The 12,716-nt window shown below is 44.9% G+C and overlaps 1 protein-coding gene across 1 annotated transcript; it reads left to right on the plus strand.

The window, feature by feature from the left end:
* The first annotated feature begins 9,541 nt into the window (after positions 1-9,541).
* LOC117515214 (long-chain specific acyl-CoA dehydrogenase, mitochondrial-like) lies at positions 9,542-11,198 on the plus strand. Its single transcript, XM_034175691.1, has one exon. The coding sequence runs from the start codon at positions 9,556-9,558 to the stop codon at positions 10,879-10,881; it is 1,326 nt and encodes a 441-aa protein (XP_034031582.1). The 5' UTR covers positions 9,542-9,555; the 3' UTR covers positions 10,882-11,198.
* Positions 11,199-12,716: the final 1,518 nt, after the last annotated feature.

The raw sequence follows: 12,716 nt of genomic DNA on the forward strand, positions 1-12,716 counted from the left end.
CCAAGTGCTTGCTCACAGGGGGTCGTTTTGACCGTTGGGGTTTTACATAATTATTGTATAGCCTTGCCTTACAATATAAGGCGCCTTGGGGCAACTGTTTGTTGTGATTTGGCGCTATATAAAACAAAATAGATTGCTTGATTGATTCCTACCAGGCTGCTCAAGGAAGCCCTACCATTAATTAATGCTTCAATCTTAAATATGATCAATCTGTCTTTATTATTTGGCTATGTACCACAGGCTTTTAAGGTGGCAGTAATTAAACCATTACTTAAAAAGCCATCACTTGACCCAGCTATCTTAGCTAATTATAGGCCAATCTCCAACCTTCCTTTTCTCTCAAAAAGTCTTGAAAGGGTAGTTGTAAAACAGCTAACTGATCATCTGCAGAGGAATGGTCTATTTGAAGAGTTTCAGTCAGGTTTTAGAATTCATCATAGTACAGAAACAGCATTAGTGAAGGTTACAAATGATCTTCTTATGGCCTCAGACAGTGGACTCATCTCTGTGCTTGTTCTGTTAGACCTCAGTGCTGCTTTTGATACTGTTGACCATAAAATTTTATTACAGAGATTAGAGCATGCCATAGGAATTAAAGGCACTGCGCTGCGGTGGTTTGAATCATATTTATCTAATAGATTACAATTTGATTACAATTACAATTACAACTCAGCAGAAGACTGCCCCTCCCTGAGCCTGGTTCTGCTGGAGGTTTCTTCCTGTTAAAAGGGAGTTTTTCCTTCCCACTGTGGCCAAGTGCTTGCTCATAGGGGGTCGTTTTGACCGTTGGGGTTTTTCATAATTATTGTATGGCCTTGCCTTACAATATCGAGCGCCTTGGGGCAACTGTTTGTTGTGATTTGGCGCTATATAAGAAAAAAGTTGATTGATTGATTGATTGTTCATGTAAATGGGGAATCTTCTTCACAGACTAAGGTTAATTATGGAGTTCCACAAGGTTCTATGCTAGGACCAATTTTATTCATTTTATACATGTTTCCCTTAGGCAGTATTATTAGACAGCATTGCTTAAATTTTCATTGTTACGCAGATGATACCCAGCTTTATCTATCCATGAAGCCAGAGGACACACACCAATTAGCTAAACTGCAGGATTGTCTTAAAGACATAAAGACATGGATGACCTCTAATTTCCTGCTTTTAAACTCAGATAAAACTGAAGTTATTGTACTTGGCCCCACAAATCTTAGAAACATGGTATCTAACCAGATCCTTACTCTGGATGGCATTACCCTGACCTCTAGTAATACTGTGAGAAATCTTGGAGTCATTTTTGATCAGGATATGTCATTCAATGCGCATATTAAACAAATATGTAGGACTGCTTTTTTGCATTTGCGCAATATCTCTAAAATTAGAAAGGTCTTGTCTCAGAGTGATGCTGAAAAACTAATTCATGCATTTATTTCCTCTAGGCTGGACTATTGTAGTTCATTATTATCAGGTTGTCCTAAAGGTTCCCTGAAAAGCCTTCAGTTAATTCAAAATGCTGCAGCTAGAGTACTGACGGGGACTAGAAGGAGAGAGCATATCTCACCCATATTGGCCTCTCTTCATCTACTTCCCGTTAATTCTAGAATAGAATTTAAAATTCTTCTTCTTACTTATAAGGTTTTGAATAATCAGGTCCCATCTTATCTTAGGGACCTCATTGTACCATATCACCCCAATAGAGCGCTTCGCTCTCAGACTGCAGGCTTACTTGTAGTTCCTAGGGTTTTTAAGAGTAGAATGGGAGGCAGAGGCTTCAGCTTTCAGGCTCCTCTCCTCTGGAACCAGCTCCCAATTCAGATCAGGGAGACAGACACCCTCTCTACTTTTAAGATTAGGCTTAAAACTTTCCTTTTTGCTAAAGCTTATAGTTAGGGCTGGATCAGGTGACCCTGAACCAATCCCTTAGTTATGCTGCTATGATTAGGATGCTGGGGGGTTCCCATGATGCACTGAGTGTTTTTTCTCTTTTTGCTCTGTATGCACCACTCTGCATTTAATCATTAGTGGATTGATCTCTGCTCTCTTCCACAGCATGTCTTTTTCCTGGTTCTCTCCCTCAAGCCCCAAACCAGTTCCCCAGCAGAAGACTGCCCCTCCCTGAGCCTGGTTCTGCTGGAGGTTTCTTCCTGTTAAAAGGGAGGTTTTTCCTTCCCCACTGTCGACAAGTGCTTGCTCACAGGGGGTCGTTTTGAACCGTTGGGGGTTTTTCCGTAATTATTGTATGGCCTTGCCTTACAATATTAAAGCACCTTGGCGCAACTGTTTGTTGTGATTTGGTGCTATATAAATAAAAATTGATTTGATTTGTTTCATGCCATGACAGGCTGTGATGTCACATCTGCACCTGTATGGCATTGGCAAGAAGACTGCTTGGAATGCCTGGAAAGGCCTTCCACAGGTCACTGAGACCTTTGTGGCTCTGATGCAAGACCCTGCGGTCTCAGCATCCAATTCCCCTCACATGCAGCCGCTAGAGCCCTGGGTTGTTTGCATGTACTGCAAAGGACAGTGAAGCAGTTTCCCTGAATGCAGCAAGGAGGCAGATGTTTACAAGTGGACTGAAAGATCTTGACTCCATCCCTCTTACCAAGAATGCATTTTTCCAACATGCAAAGCAGGCACTGCTCTGTGCAGGCTGTCATCTGGAAGCAGTCTCTCAGTCAGACTCCTCAGCTTCCATCTCCCTGCCGACTGGCCACTGGACCTGGAATGCTAGAACGAAGGAGTGGGTGCCGTACTGGACGAACCTGCCAAAGGTGAACCAAGCATGCTCTTCTCTTACTGCACTGTGCATGGGCAGTCGCTTGCCAGAGGCAACTGCAAGTGCAGTAAAGCTGGCCTTTGCTGCACTTCATTGTGCAAATGTCAGGGAAGCTGCACAAACCAGCACCCCATAAGTCCAGAATCTAAGTTACCAAAGCTTGTCACCAGTTCAGTGGAAACATGCATTACACAGAATGAATGGAAGTTCTGAAACTCAAATCTAGTATCTATTTTTAGGAATTTGCTGCTCAGTTCTCTGTTGACATTGATTTTATATTTTCCATAAAGTAGGTTTACTGGTCGAACACCCAAAGGAACACGAGTAATTCCAATACTCATGCATGCATCAGGATTGGAATCTCAGATGGGAAATGTTTATGTACTTCATGTATTTGCTACAAATAAGCTGATACACAAATTTCTAATGATGATGCCTATTGTCTACTTGGAAGGTTGAAGTTTTGTTCTAGAAGTAGTATGTAAGATTACCAGAAGCTGTTGTTCTGTTGGTATAGTTTGATTGTACTACTAGTCAATAAGCAGATACACAAATGACACTGTCTAATGATGATGCTAATTGTCTGCTTGGAAGGTTGAAGATATGTTCTAGTAGTATGTAAGGTTACCAGTACCTGTTGTTCTTTTGGTATTGTTTGTTGATAATAGTCAATAAGTCTGTTTGTTTGTCCAAACTAGCCTGGGACATGTACATGTATATGTTTGCATTGATTGTAGTTTAAGAAGTTCTTTATTTAAATATTTATCCAAGAGAAGTTGAAAAGTGACCTTGTCTCATCACAATGACAGTGGAACTTATAGTTTACACCGTGCAGCTGCTGTGAGTCAAACTTGGCTAAGATTCCAAAAGTCACATTTCTCTCACTCCAAAATGCTTAATACTGTGTATTGCAAATTAATATGGAACAAAAACAACCAAGACATGATCTCACACTCATATTTGACTTTGCCAAGGCAATAAAAATAAGAAATTTGGCTGAAATTTTCAGTTTAGCTTTATATAAACACCAGAAACGTACTTGTCATCCCCAAAAATGTTGAAAAAGAGGTATTACACTTTAAATTGTATCAAGTAGTTACCAAGGTATGATGTTTTTCCTATTTTGAGGCGGCCATTTTAGATTTTGCGTATACCGGACACCAGGGGGCAGCGCCACTTTGTATGCGGTGGTTTTTGAAATGTACCGAGCCATATCTACCACCCTGCCAAATTATAAAAACTTGTCACTGTCATGAGCGGAAGCAATAACGTGGACTACCATGTAGGTGTACTGAATAGAACTCCCCGTTATTCTGAACGTGACCCTGTGACGTCATACACTAAGAGCCACTACGGTGGGCCCACACGTTCACATATCATCACATTTCCCCCTTTTAAGTTAAAGACCCCCATTAACTACCCTAGACAGAACATGTACAATTTCATATAAACTAGGATTTTGGGGTAGACTGCCCGCCATCCAAAGCAACGTAGGGATTTATTCTGCCCTCAATAGTTGCTGTTCCTATCACTCAAAACAGTTCAAAGAGTCACTGGGTGTTTAACTTTGGCAACAGCCATGCAGTCCCTGTCATAGTCTCGTGCTATGGCAGAAGAATGCATCGTTCATTATAAATCATAATAACTCATAAACTGTCGGCATGAAAATTGTTTAAAACCTCATCAATAACATATGAATACTGTCAGTTGATAATAAAACTTAAAATAGCAAATCGTGTTGTTGTTTCGCACTACATCTGATACATTCCCCCCCCCTTTTATTTATTTATTTTTTTCAAAACGCGTTCCCTCTGTTTTTTTTTTCCCAAAGTATTATAACAAAGCAGGCCTAACTAAGTGTCTCTACACCTGCATGGAAGTCTGACATCACGGCCCCTGGAAGTCACCTGTACCCTGCTCTGTGCTGGTGTATGCGGGGTTGCATGCCCCACAGCTCGTTCTGGGGCCCTCTGGTCTGGTGGCTTGTCACTGTGCGCTGGACTGGCTGCAGGTGAAGGTCTACCTGGCGGCGGTGTTGGTTCCTCAACTGGTGGCTCTCGTTGGTCAGATGAATCCAAAGACTCTGGCCCGGCTTGTAGATGTCGCCGATTGCGATGCAGCACTGCACCGCCGTCCGTCTTCACCAGGTACGACCAGGGCTCTTTGCACCGGCCAATGATTTTGGCAGGAGATTTCCACCCCTTCTCTCCATCGATCTTGACCCTGACGTCCTGGCCCTGATGAAGCGTTGGAAGATGACGAGCAGAGTGGCGGCGGTCATAGTAGAACTGGTACGATGACTTTGTCTGTGCCTCTTTCTCATGAACCTGTTGTTTGTCAACAGGTGCAGGCTGTAGCTTCTCTTCCAACATAGGAAGTGTAGTTCTGATGCATCTTCCAGTCATGAGCTGAGCTGGGCTCACGCTGGTTGCTGCACTGGGGGTTGCTCTGTAACATAGCAGAGCAAGATGTGGATCAGGCTGCTTCAGGATGTGCTTGGCCGTTTGAACGGCCCGTTCCGCTGCACCGTTTGCTTGGGGATAGTGAGGGCTAGTTGTAGTATGAACAAAGCCATACTTCTCACTAAAGTCTTTGAACTCGCCAGATGTAAATTGTGTGCCATTGTCACTCACCAGTTTGAGCGGTATCCCCATCTCACGACATGGCCTTGAGCCTATTGATGACCTGGGTACTAGATGTCGAAGTGAGGTGAGCTATCTCAATGTCTCTGGAGTAGTAATCTGTCACTATGAGGTAGGTCTGTTTCTCTAGTTCACAGAGATCTGCTGCTATGCGCTGCCAAGGGCCCTCTGGAAGAGCTGTGGTGAGTAATGGTTCCTGTCACTGAGTGGGCCTGTTTTGGATGCAGAATTGGCATGTTGACACTTTCTGGGTTATCTCGCTGCCGATGCGTGGCCACCACACTGACATCCTTGCTCATGCACGGCACCTTGTGAGGCCCTGGTGGCCTCCGTGAATCTGCTCCAGTATGGCAGGTCTCAGGGCAGCAGGGATGACGATCCTGTCCTGATACATCACCAGCCCATCTGTTTCAGAGAGATGTGCCCTCGCAGAGCAGTAATGCAGCAGGGATGGCAGCACTCGTGACCTGGGTGGCCACCCATTTCTGAGGAAGGCGACAATCTCTGGCAGCTCACTGTCTTGCTGAGTGGCTGTGCGGATCTCACTGAGCCTCTGTGATGAGACTGGGGCATTTGCAACAACTGACTCAACATAGGCCTGTACCTCCTGCTCCAGCTCTCCATCGCTCACCTCGGACAAGGGCCGTCTGGAAAGTGTGTCAGCGACAACAAGCTGTTTCCCCGGGATGTGTTCAGCCACCACATTGAAACGGAGAAGGCGCATGAGGAGCCTCTGACACCCTGGAGGAGCCTTGTCTAAGTCGTAAGTATTTATAAGTGGCAAGAGAGGTTTGTGGTCTGTGTGTACGTGGAAGCTGGCCATACCTTGTATGTAGCGGGCGAACCTCTCACAGGCCCACACACATGCCAGGCACTCCTTTTCAATCTGTGAGTACCTTTTTTCTGCCTCAGAGTGTATGGGAACAGAATGCCACTGGCTTCAACTCACCCCCATGTTCTTGCATCAGCGCAGCACCTAGGCCATAGCTGCTCGCATCTGCACTTACTACAGTCTTTCTGTCAGCTTCGTAGTATGCCAGGGCAGGGGCTGACACCAACATGGCTTTGATGCACTGAAACACTCTTTCTTGTGCCTCACCCCAGACCCAGTCATTCTCTCTCTTCAGCAGGTCTGTGATCGGATGCAGCTTTGTGGAGAGATCTGGCAGGAACCTCCCGACGTAATTGATGAGCCCCAGGACTTGACGCAGCTCCTCGACATTTGTTGGACTGGCCATCTCTGTGATTGCATTCACCTTGCTGGGGTCTGGCCTCGGCCCCTTCGCGCTGATGAGGTGGCCAAAGTACTGAATTTCTGGTTTGCCAAAGTGACATTTGGTTTTGTCCAGCTTCAGTCCACTGTCTCTGATAGTCTGTAGGACTGCAGTCAGGCGACGATCATGCTCTTCAGTTGTGGCTCCATATACAAGGATGTCATCCCATTCATCACTACGACCACCCCCTCGTGATCCTTAAGCAGAGTGGACATCCGTCTCTGGAAGATTTCAGACGTTATCCCGAATGGCAGCCTACGGAAACAAAACCTTCCCACAGGAGTGATGAGCGCTGTCAGCGTACGGCTACTCTCCTCCAACGGGATTTGCCAGAACCCACTTGTCGCGTCGAGAGTGGAGAATATTGTTGCTCCAGCCAGCTTTGGAGCTATGTCTTCGAGAGTGGGCAAAATGTACCTCTCACGCCGCACCGCTCTGTTCAGGCGTTTTAGGTCTACGCACACTCTCACTTGCTCTTTGTTCTTTTTCTCAACGGGGACCATTGGGGCACACCAATCTGTGGGGCCTGTGACCTCCTCGATTATGCCCAGAGACAGCATTTGCTTCAATTCAGCTTCCACCTTTGGAAGGAGAGGAAATGGGATGCGACGTGGCGTCGCCAGGGAGTAGGGCTCTGCATCGGGCTTCAATTCGATTTTCACTGGGTCACACTTGAACAGTCCAATGTCCCCAAACACATCACTAAGCAGATCAGATGTAATGGCATTCACTCTCATTACTAGACCCATTCTCTTGGCAACACTGCGTCCCAGTAGATTGTGAGAGTATGGCCCCTTGGTAACAGTCACCCAGTACTTGTAGCGCTGTCCCTTGTATGGACTTAAAGCGAGGAAGCTGCCCACAGTTTGCACCTCACCTCCTGGGCTGGTAATGGGGGGTTTTGGCCCAGTCCTGATCAACCGTGGACGTTGCAGTAGTTTATTGAAAGCAGTCTGTGACATTACTGTAATGTCTGCGCCAGTGTCTATTTTAAACTCTACAGGACTGCCATTCACATCCAGCTCTACTAGCCACTCATTGTCGGGGTCCGGCTGTGCAATCACGTCTGGCGTCGCTTCACGTACCGCGCCAACAAAAAATACACATATCATCACAGTCACCAAGTGCACAATTTTTACAGGTTCCCTCCCACCTATAAAAGCTCACCTGAGTCGCTACGACGTTGGCTTTCCAGGTCAGTAGTAGCGCTTGGTATGTTGTCACTGGACGTGGCCATGTTGGCTTTCTGGGGTGGCGGGTAGACAGCGTCCACACCAGAGACAAAACAATTAAAGAATCAACAACAAAATAATAAGATGAGCGATAATAAAAGTATTTACAAATGAACCAGCTGCAGAAGTGTGAACTGGATTAGTGAGTTAACTGCAGGTGAAACCAGCAGTGGAGAATTCAAACGAATGCAAAAGGAAATTTTGAGGAGTGTTATTTGTTGTATTATGTACACACAAGTAGAAACTTTTCTTTGTTTAGTTACTGTGATGTAACACCAATATTCTCTGTTTAGAATTGCTATGGGTTACACTTTAGTAAAGCTTTAGCACTTCCACTTTAAAAGTAAATCACTCCTGAATGAGATGTTCTTTTAATGAGGTAGTGGAGAGTTATAAAAACAACAACAAAAAAATGATTAAATGATTTCCTGATTAATCCTACTTAAACAGGATTGAAACTATAAAGTTCATTAGCTAGCTGTGAAAACATGATTAAATATGTGTGTACACTTGATTAGTATCAAAACAGTAGAATAAACGAGTAATTTCCAATTAGAATTGGAGAAGTGACTTAAAAGAGTTCAAAAAAATTATTATGCAAGATACAACTTGATAATAAATGTTTCAATTAATAGTAGTTATTCTTTTAAGCGGTGGACAACAGTCAAAAGTCGCTGGAAATTATTTGCATGCAATACAGGCTAGTGACCAGCAGTCGGCAGGCTATCCGGTTAGTGTAGCATGCTATTAGGTTGTTAGCAGAAGCTAGGCTAACTGGTTAGGCGCTTTAGCTGCGGTGATTAGCACCTGGGTTAATTCAGTTGTCAGAGCCTCACCGGTTGAAAGCAGCTAATGGCCTGTTAGCACGCTCTTGCCTCTGGCTTTCCGATAGCTGATTAGTGTTCAATCTGGGTTATGGGGCCCTTAGCACGGCTGTAGAAGCAAGGGCGTGTTAGCGCTCTATTAGCAGGCCCATACTGTTGAGCATAGCACCGACAGCTGAGATTGATTTAACAAAATTACACGGAATGATTAACATGCAGGTTTCATGCAGTTAGTGATCATTAAAAGCAGCTTGGTTCACCAAGTAATGCTTAATGAAACAAATCGTAATGATTTTCAACACCACTGCTAAGCAGCTCGGAGCGGGCGCTCCAAGATGGCAACTGTTTCCATCGAGCGTGTGACGTAGCGCAGGTTGACGGCGGCGCGTCAAGCTGTTGATAGCATCGTGACGTCGGCGTGTTCTGATGTAAATCGCACACAGAGGGGGTTTGAAGCAGGCAACGCCTGCTCTTCAAACTTTTCCACACCACAACAATAAATTCTTAAAAACGTGCTTGCTTTTTCACAAAATGGTGGACATGGCGGTCCTTTGAACAGTGCTCTTAAGCACAAGATGGTGGACAGGGGCGTCCCCCTTCCTTTTCTCTCAAACAAGCTTTTGATCAGGATGTCTCCTGGTCAGGGAAGCAATCACTGGCAATCCTTTCTGGAATATAGGCAGTGTAACATCAGTTAACATCAGAGCGGGAAGCGGTATTTGTGCGATGCCAATGGCCGTTTAACCTGACTGACAGAAGTAGAAGAGGCGGCTGTCCTTTTGGTTTTGTTTGTGTTTTTTCTTGAGAATGTTTGTTAAAAAGTTTGTCTCAGCGAGTTTGGGGCTGAAAAATGTTTGCGGTCGTGTTCACATTTTCTCCACTGTGGCCATCAGGTTAAAGCATGCAGAAGCTGATCGTCATGGTCAGCCTGTCCGCTCGGTTCGTCCCGAGCCCTCCACCGCCAAGACCCTGAGGGACATCGGTACCCGTCACATTTTCACTGAGGACCATGATCGTTTCAGACAAAATGTCCAGCGCTTCTTCCAAGAAGAGGCGCTTCCATACCACAACGAGTGGGAGAAGTCGGGTCAGGTCAGCAGAGAGTTCTGGGAGAAGCCCGGGCAACAAGGCCTGCTGGGAATAATGACACCAGAGGAGCACGGTGGCATTGGAGGTGACCTGTTTTCTGCTGCTGTCGTGTGTGAGGAGCTGGCGTATTGCAACTGCACAGGTCCAGGAATCATGGTGCACTCTGATATCATCATGCCTTACATCGTCAACTATGGCACCAATGAACAGATCGACCGCTTCATTCCCAAGATGATTGCTGGGAAATGCATCTCAGCCATTACCATGACAGAGCCAGGAGTAGGCAGTGATCTTCAGGGTGTGAGGACGTATGCCAAAAAGGACGGCAGTGACTGGATCCTCAATGGCAACAAGGTTTTCATAACAAATGGTTGGCTGTTTGATGTTGTGGTGGTTGTGGCTGTCACAGACTGTGATGCCAAATCTGCAGCACATGGCATCAGTCTGTTTTTGGTGGAGGCCGGCATGAAGGGCTTCCACAAGGGACACAAGCTGGAGAAGATTGGCCTGAAGGCACAGGATACAGCTGAGTTGTTTTTTGAAGATGTACGGCTCCCAGCTGACGCCCTGCTGGGGGAACCCAACAAGGGATTCTACTATCTGATGCAAGAACTGTCACAGGAGCGTCTGGTGATTGGTGACGTAGCCATAGCGAGCTCTGAGTTCATGTTTGAGGAAACCAGGAACTACGTTTTGCAGAGGAAGGCTTTTGGCAAGACCACTGCTGACCTACAGACTGTGCAGCACAAGCTAGCTGAGCTAAAGACTGAGATCTGTGTGGGCAGAAGCTTCGTAGATAACTGTCTTCAGCTCCACTCTGAGAAACGACTCGACAGCTCCACTGCCTCCATGGCCAAGTTCTGGGCCTCTGAACTCCAGAACAAGGTTGCCACTCAGTGCCTACAGCTCCATGGAGGTTGGGGCTCCATGTGGGAATATCCCATCGCTAAGGCATTCGTGGACTCCCGTGTTCAGCCCATCTATGGTGGCACCAATGAGATCATGAAAGAGCTGATTGCCCGCAGCATCGTCAGCCACAAGTGAGGAAAGTGAAGCAGAGGAGGAACAACCTGAGGTGCATGTGATTGATCATGGAGGGTTGTGAAAGTCCACGAGGGAACTTAACAGATAGAATTAACTGGTAAAGTGCAATACAGACTGTTTCGAAAATTTTGAATTAGCTGATGAGCATGTTGTATGAAATCAGATTTTTCAGGTTTGAGTTGAAATGTTCAGTCTTATCTGTCTTATTAATTTAATCTGTTTGTGCTTGCTTTGTAGTTTCTTTTTATTCTACTGTGTTTTATCTTTTTATTGTGCTTTTCTTGCTTTTAATTTTGATTTTAGATTAATTTGTGGTGTTGTGTATTGTGTGAAGCACCTTGAGGCGACTTTGTCGTGAGTTGGTGCTATATAAATTAATAAATTGAAACTGAATTGAAATTGTAACATCAGAATCTCAGCTCACACAAATCGTGGCTGGACAATCAAAGCACAACTGACTCACAAGGTTTGTGACTGGTTAAGTAGCTAATTTAACCAGATCCCCTTTCAATCAATCAATCAACTTATTTCTTATATAGCGCCAGATCACAACAAACAGTTGCCCCAAGGCGCTCCATATTGCAAGGCAAGGCCATACAATAACCATGAAAAACCCCAACGGTCAAAACGACCCCCTATGAGCAAGCACTTGGCCACAGTGGGAAGGAAAAACTCCCTTTTAACAGGAAGAAACCTCCAGCAGAACCAGGCTCAGGGAGGGACAGTCTTCTGCTGAGACTGGTTGGGGCTGAGGGAAAGAACCAGGAAAAAGACATGCCGAGAAGGGGGGCAAAGATCGATCACTAATGATTAAATGCAGAGTGATGCATACGGAGCAAAAAAAGAAAGAAACAGTGCATCATGGGAACCCCCCCACAGTCTACGTCTAAAGCAACATAACCAAGGGATGGTCCAGGGTCACCCGATCCAGCCCTAACTATAAGCCTTAGCGAAAAGGAAAGTTTTAAGCCTAATCTTAAAAGTAGAGAGGGTATCTGTCTCCCTGATCTGAATTGGGAGTTGATTCCACAGGAGAGGAGCCTGAAAGCTAAAGGCTCTGCCTCCCATTCTACTCTTACAAACCCTAGGAACTACAAGTAAGCCCGCAGTCTGAGAGCGAAGCGCTCTAATGGGGTAATATGGTACTACGAGGTCCCTAAGATAGGATGGGACCTGATTATTCAAAACCTTATAAGTAAGAAGAAGAATTTTAAATTCTATTCTAGAATTAACAGGAAGCCAATGAAGAGAGGCCAACACGGGTGAGATATGCTCTCTCCTGCTAGTCCCCGTCAGTACTCTAGCTGCAGCATTCTGAACCAACTGAAGGCTTTTTAGGGAACTTTTAGGACAACCTGATAATAATGAATTACAATAGTCCAGCCTAGAGGAAATAAATGCATGAATTAGTTTTTCAGCATCACTCAGACAAGACCTTTCTGATTTTAGAGATATTGCGTAAATGCAAAAAGGCAGTCCTACATATTTGTTTAATATGCGCTTTGAATGACATATCCTGATCAAAAATAACTCCAAGATTTTTCAGTCACGAATACAGTGATTACAATCATTTGGAATCTCGCAAATTATATAACATCAAAAGCCTGAAAAAGGCTTTTGATGTTATAGACCACTCAAGATTGCTCCACAAGTTACAACAATATGGAATAAGAGGTGTTGCACATCAGTGGGTAAAAAGCTACTTAGAAAATAGAAAACAGTTTGTTCAGATAAATAATACCAAATCAGAATTGTGTAACATTATTTATGGAGTACCACAAGGATCGGTACTTGGACCCAAACTGTTTATTTTGTATATCAATGATTTTGTGAAT

This window comes from Thalassophryne amazonica, chromosome 8 (assembly GCF_902500255.1).
Source record: "Thalassophryne amazonica chromosome 8, fThaAma1.1, whole genome shotgun sequence".
Taxonomy (NCBI): Eukaryota; Metazoa; Chordata; class Actinopteri; order Batrachoidiformes; family Batrachoididae; genus Thalassophryne; species Thalassophryne amazonica.

Bases quoted from the DNA above. Each gene is read 5' to 3' on its own strand.
- LOC117515214 (XM_034175691.1), top strand. From the start codon at position 9,556: ATGTTTGTTAAAAAGTTTGTCTCAGCGAGTTTGGGGCTGAAAAATGTT.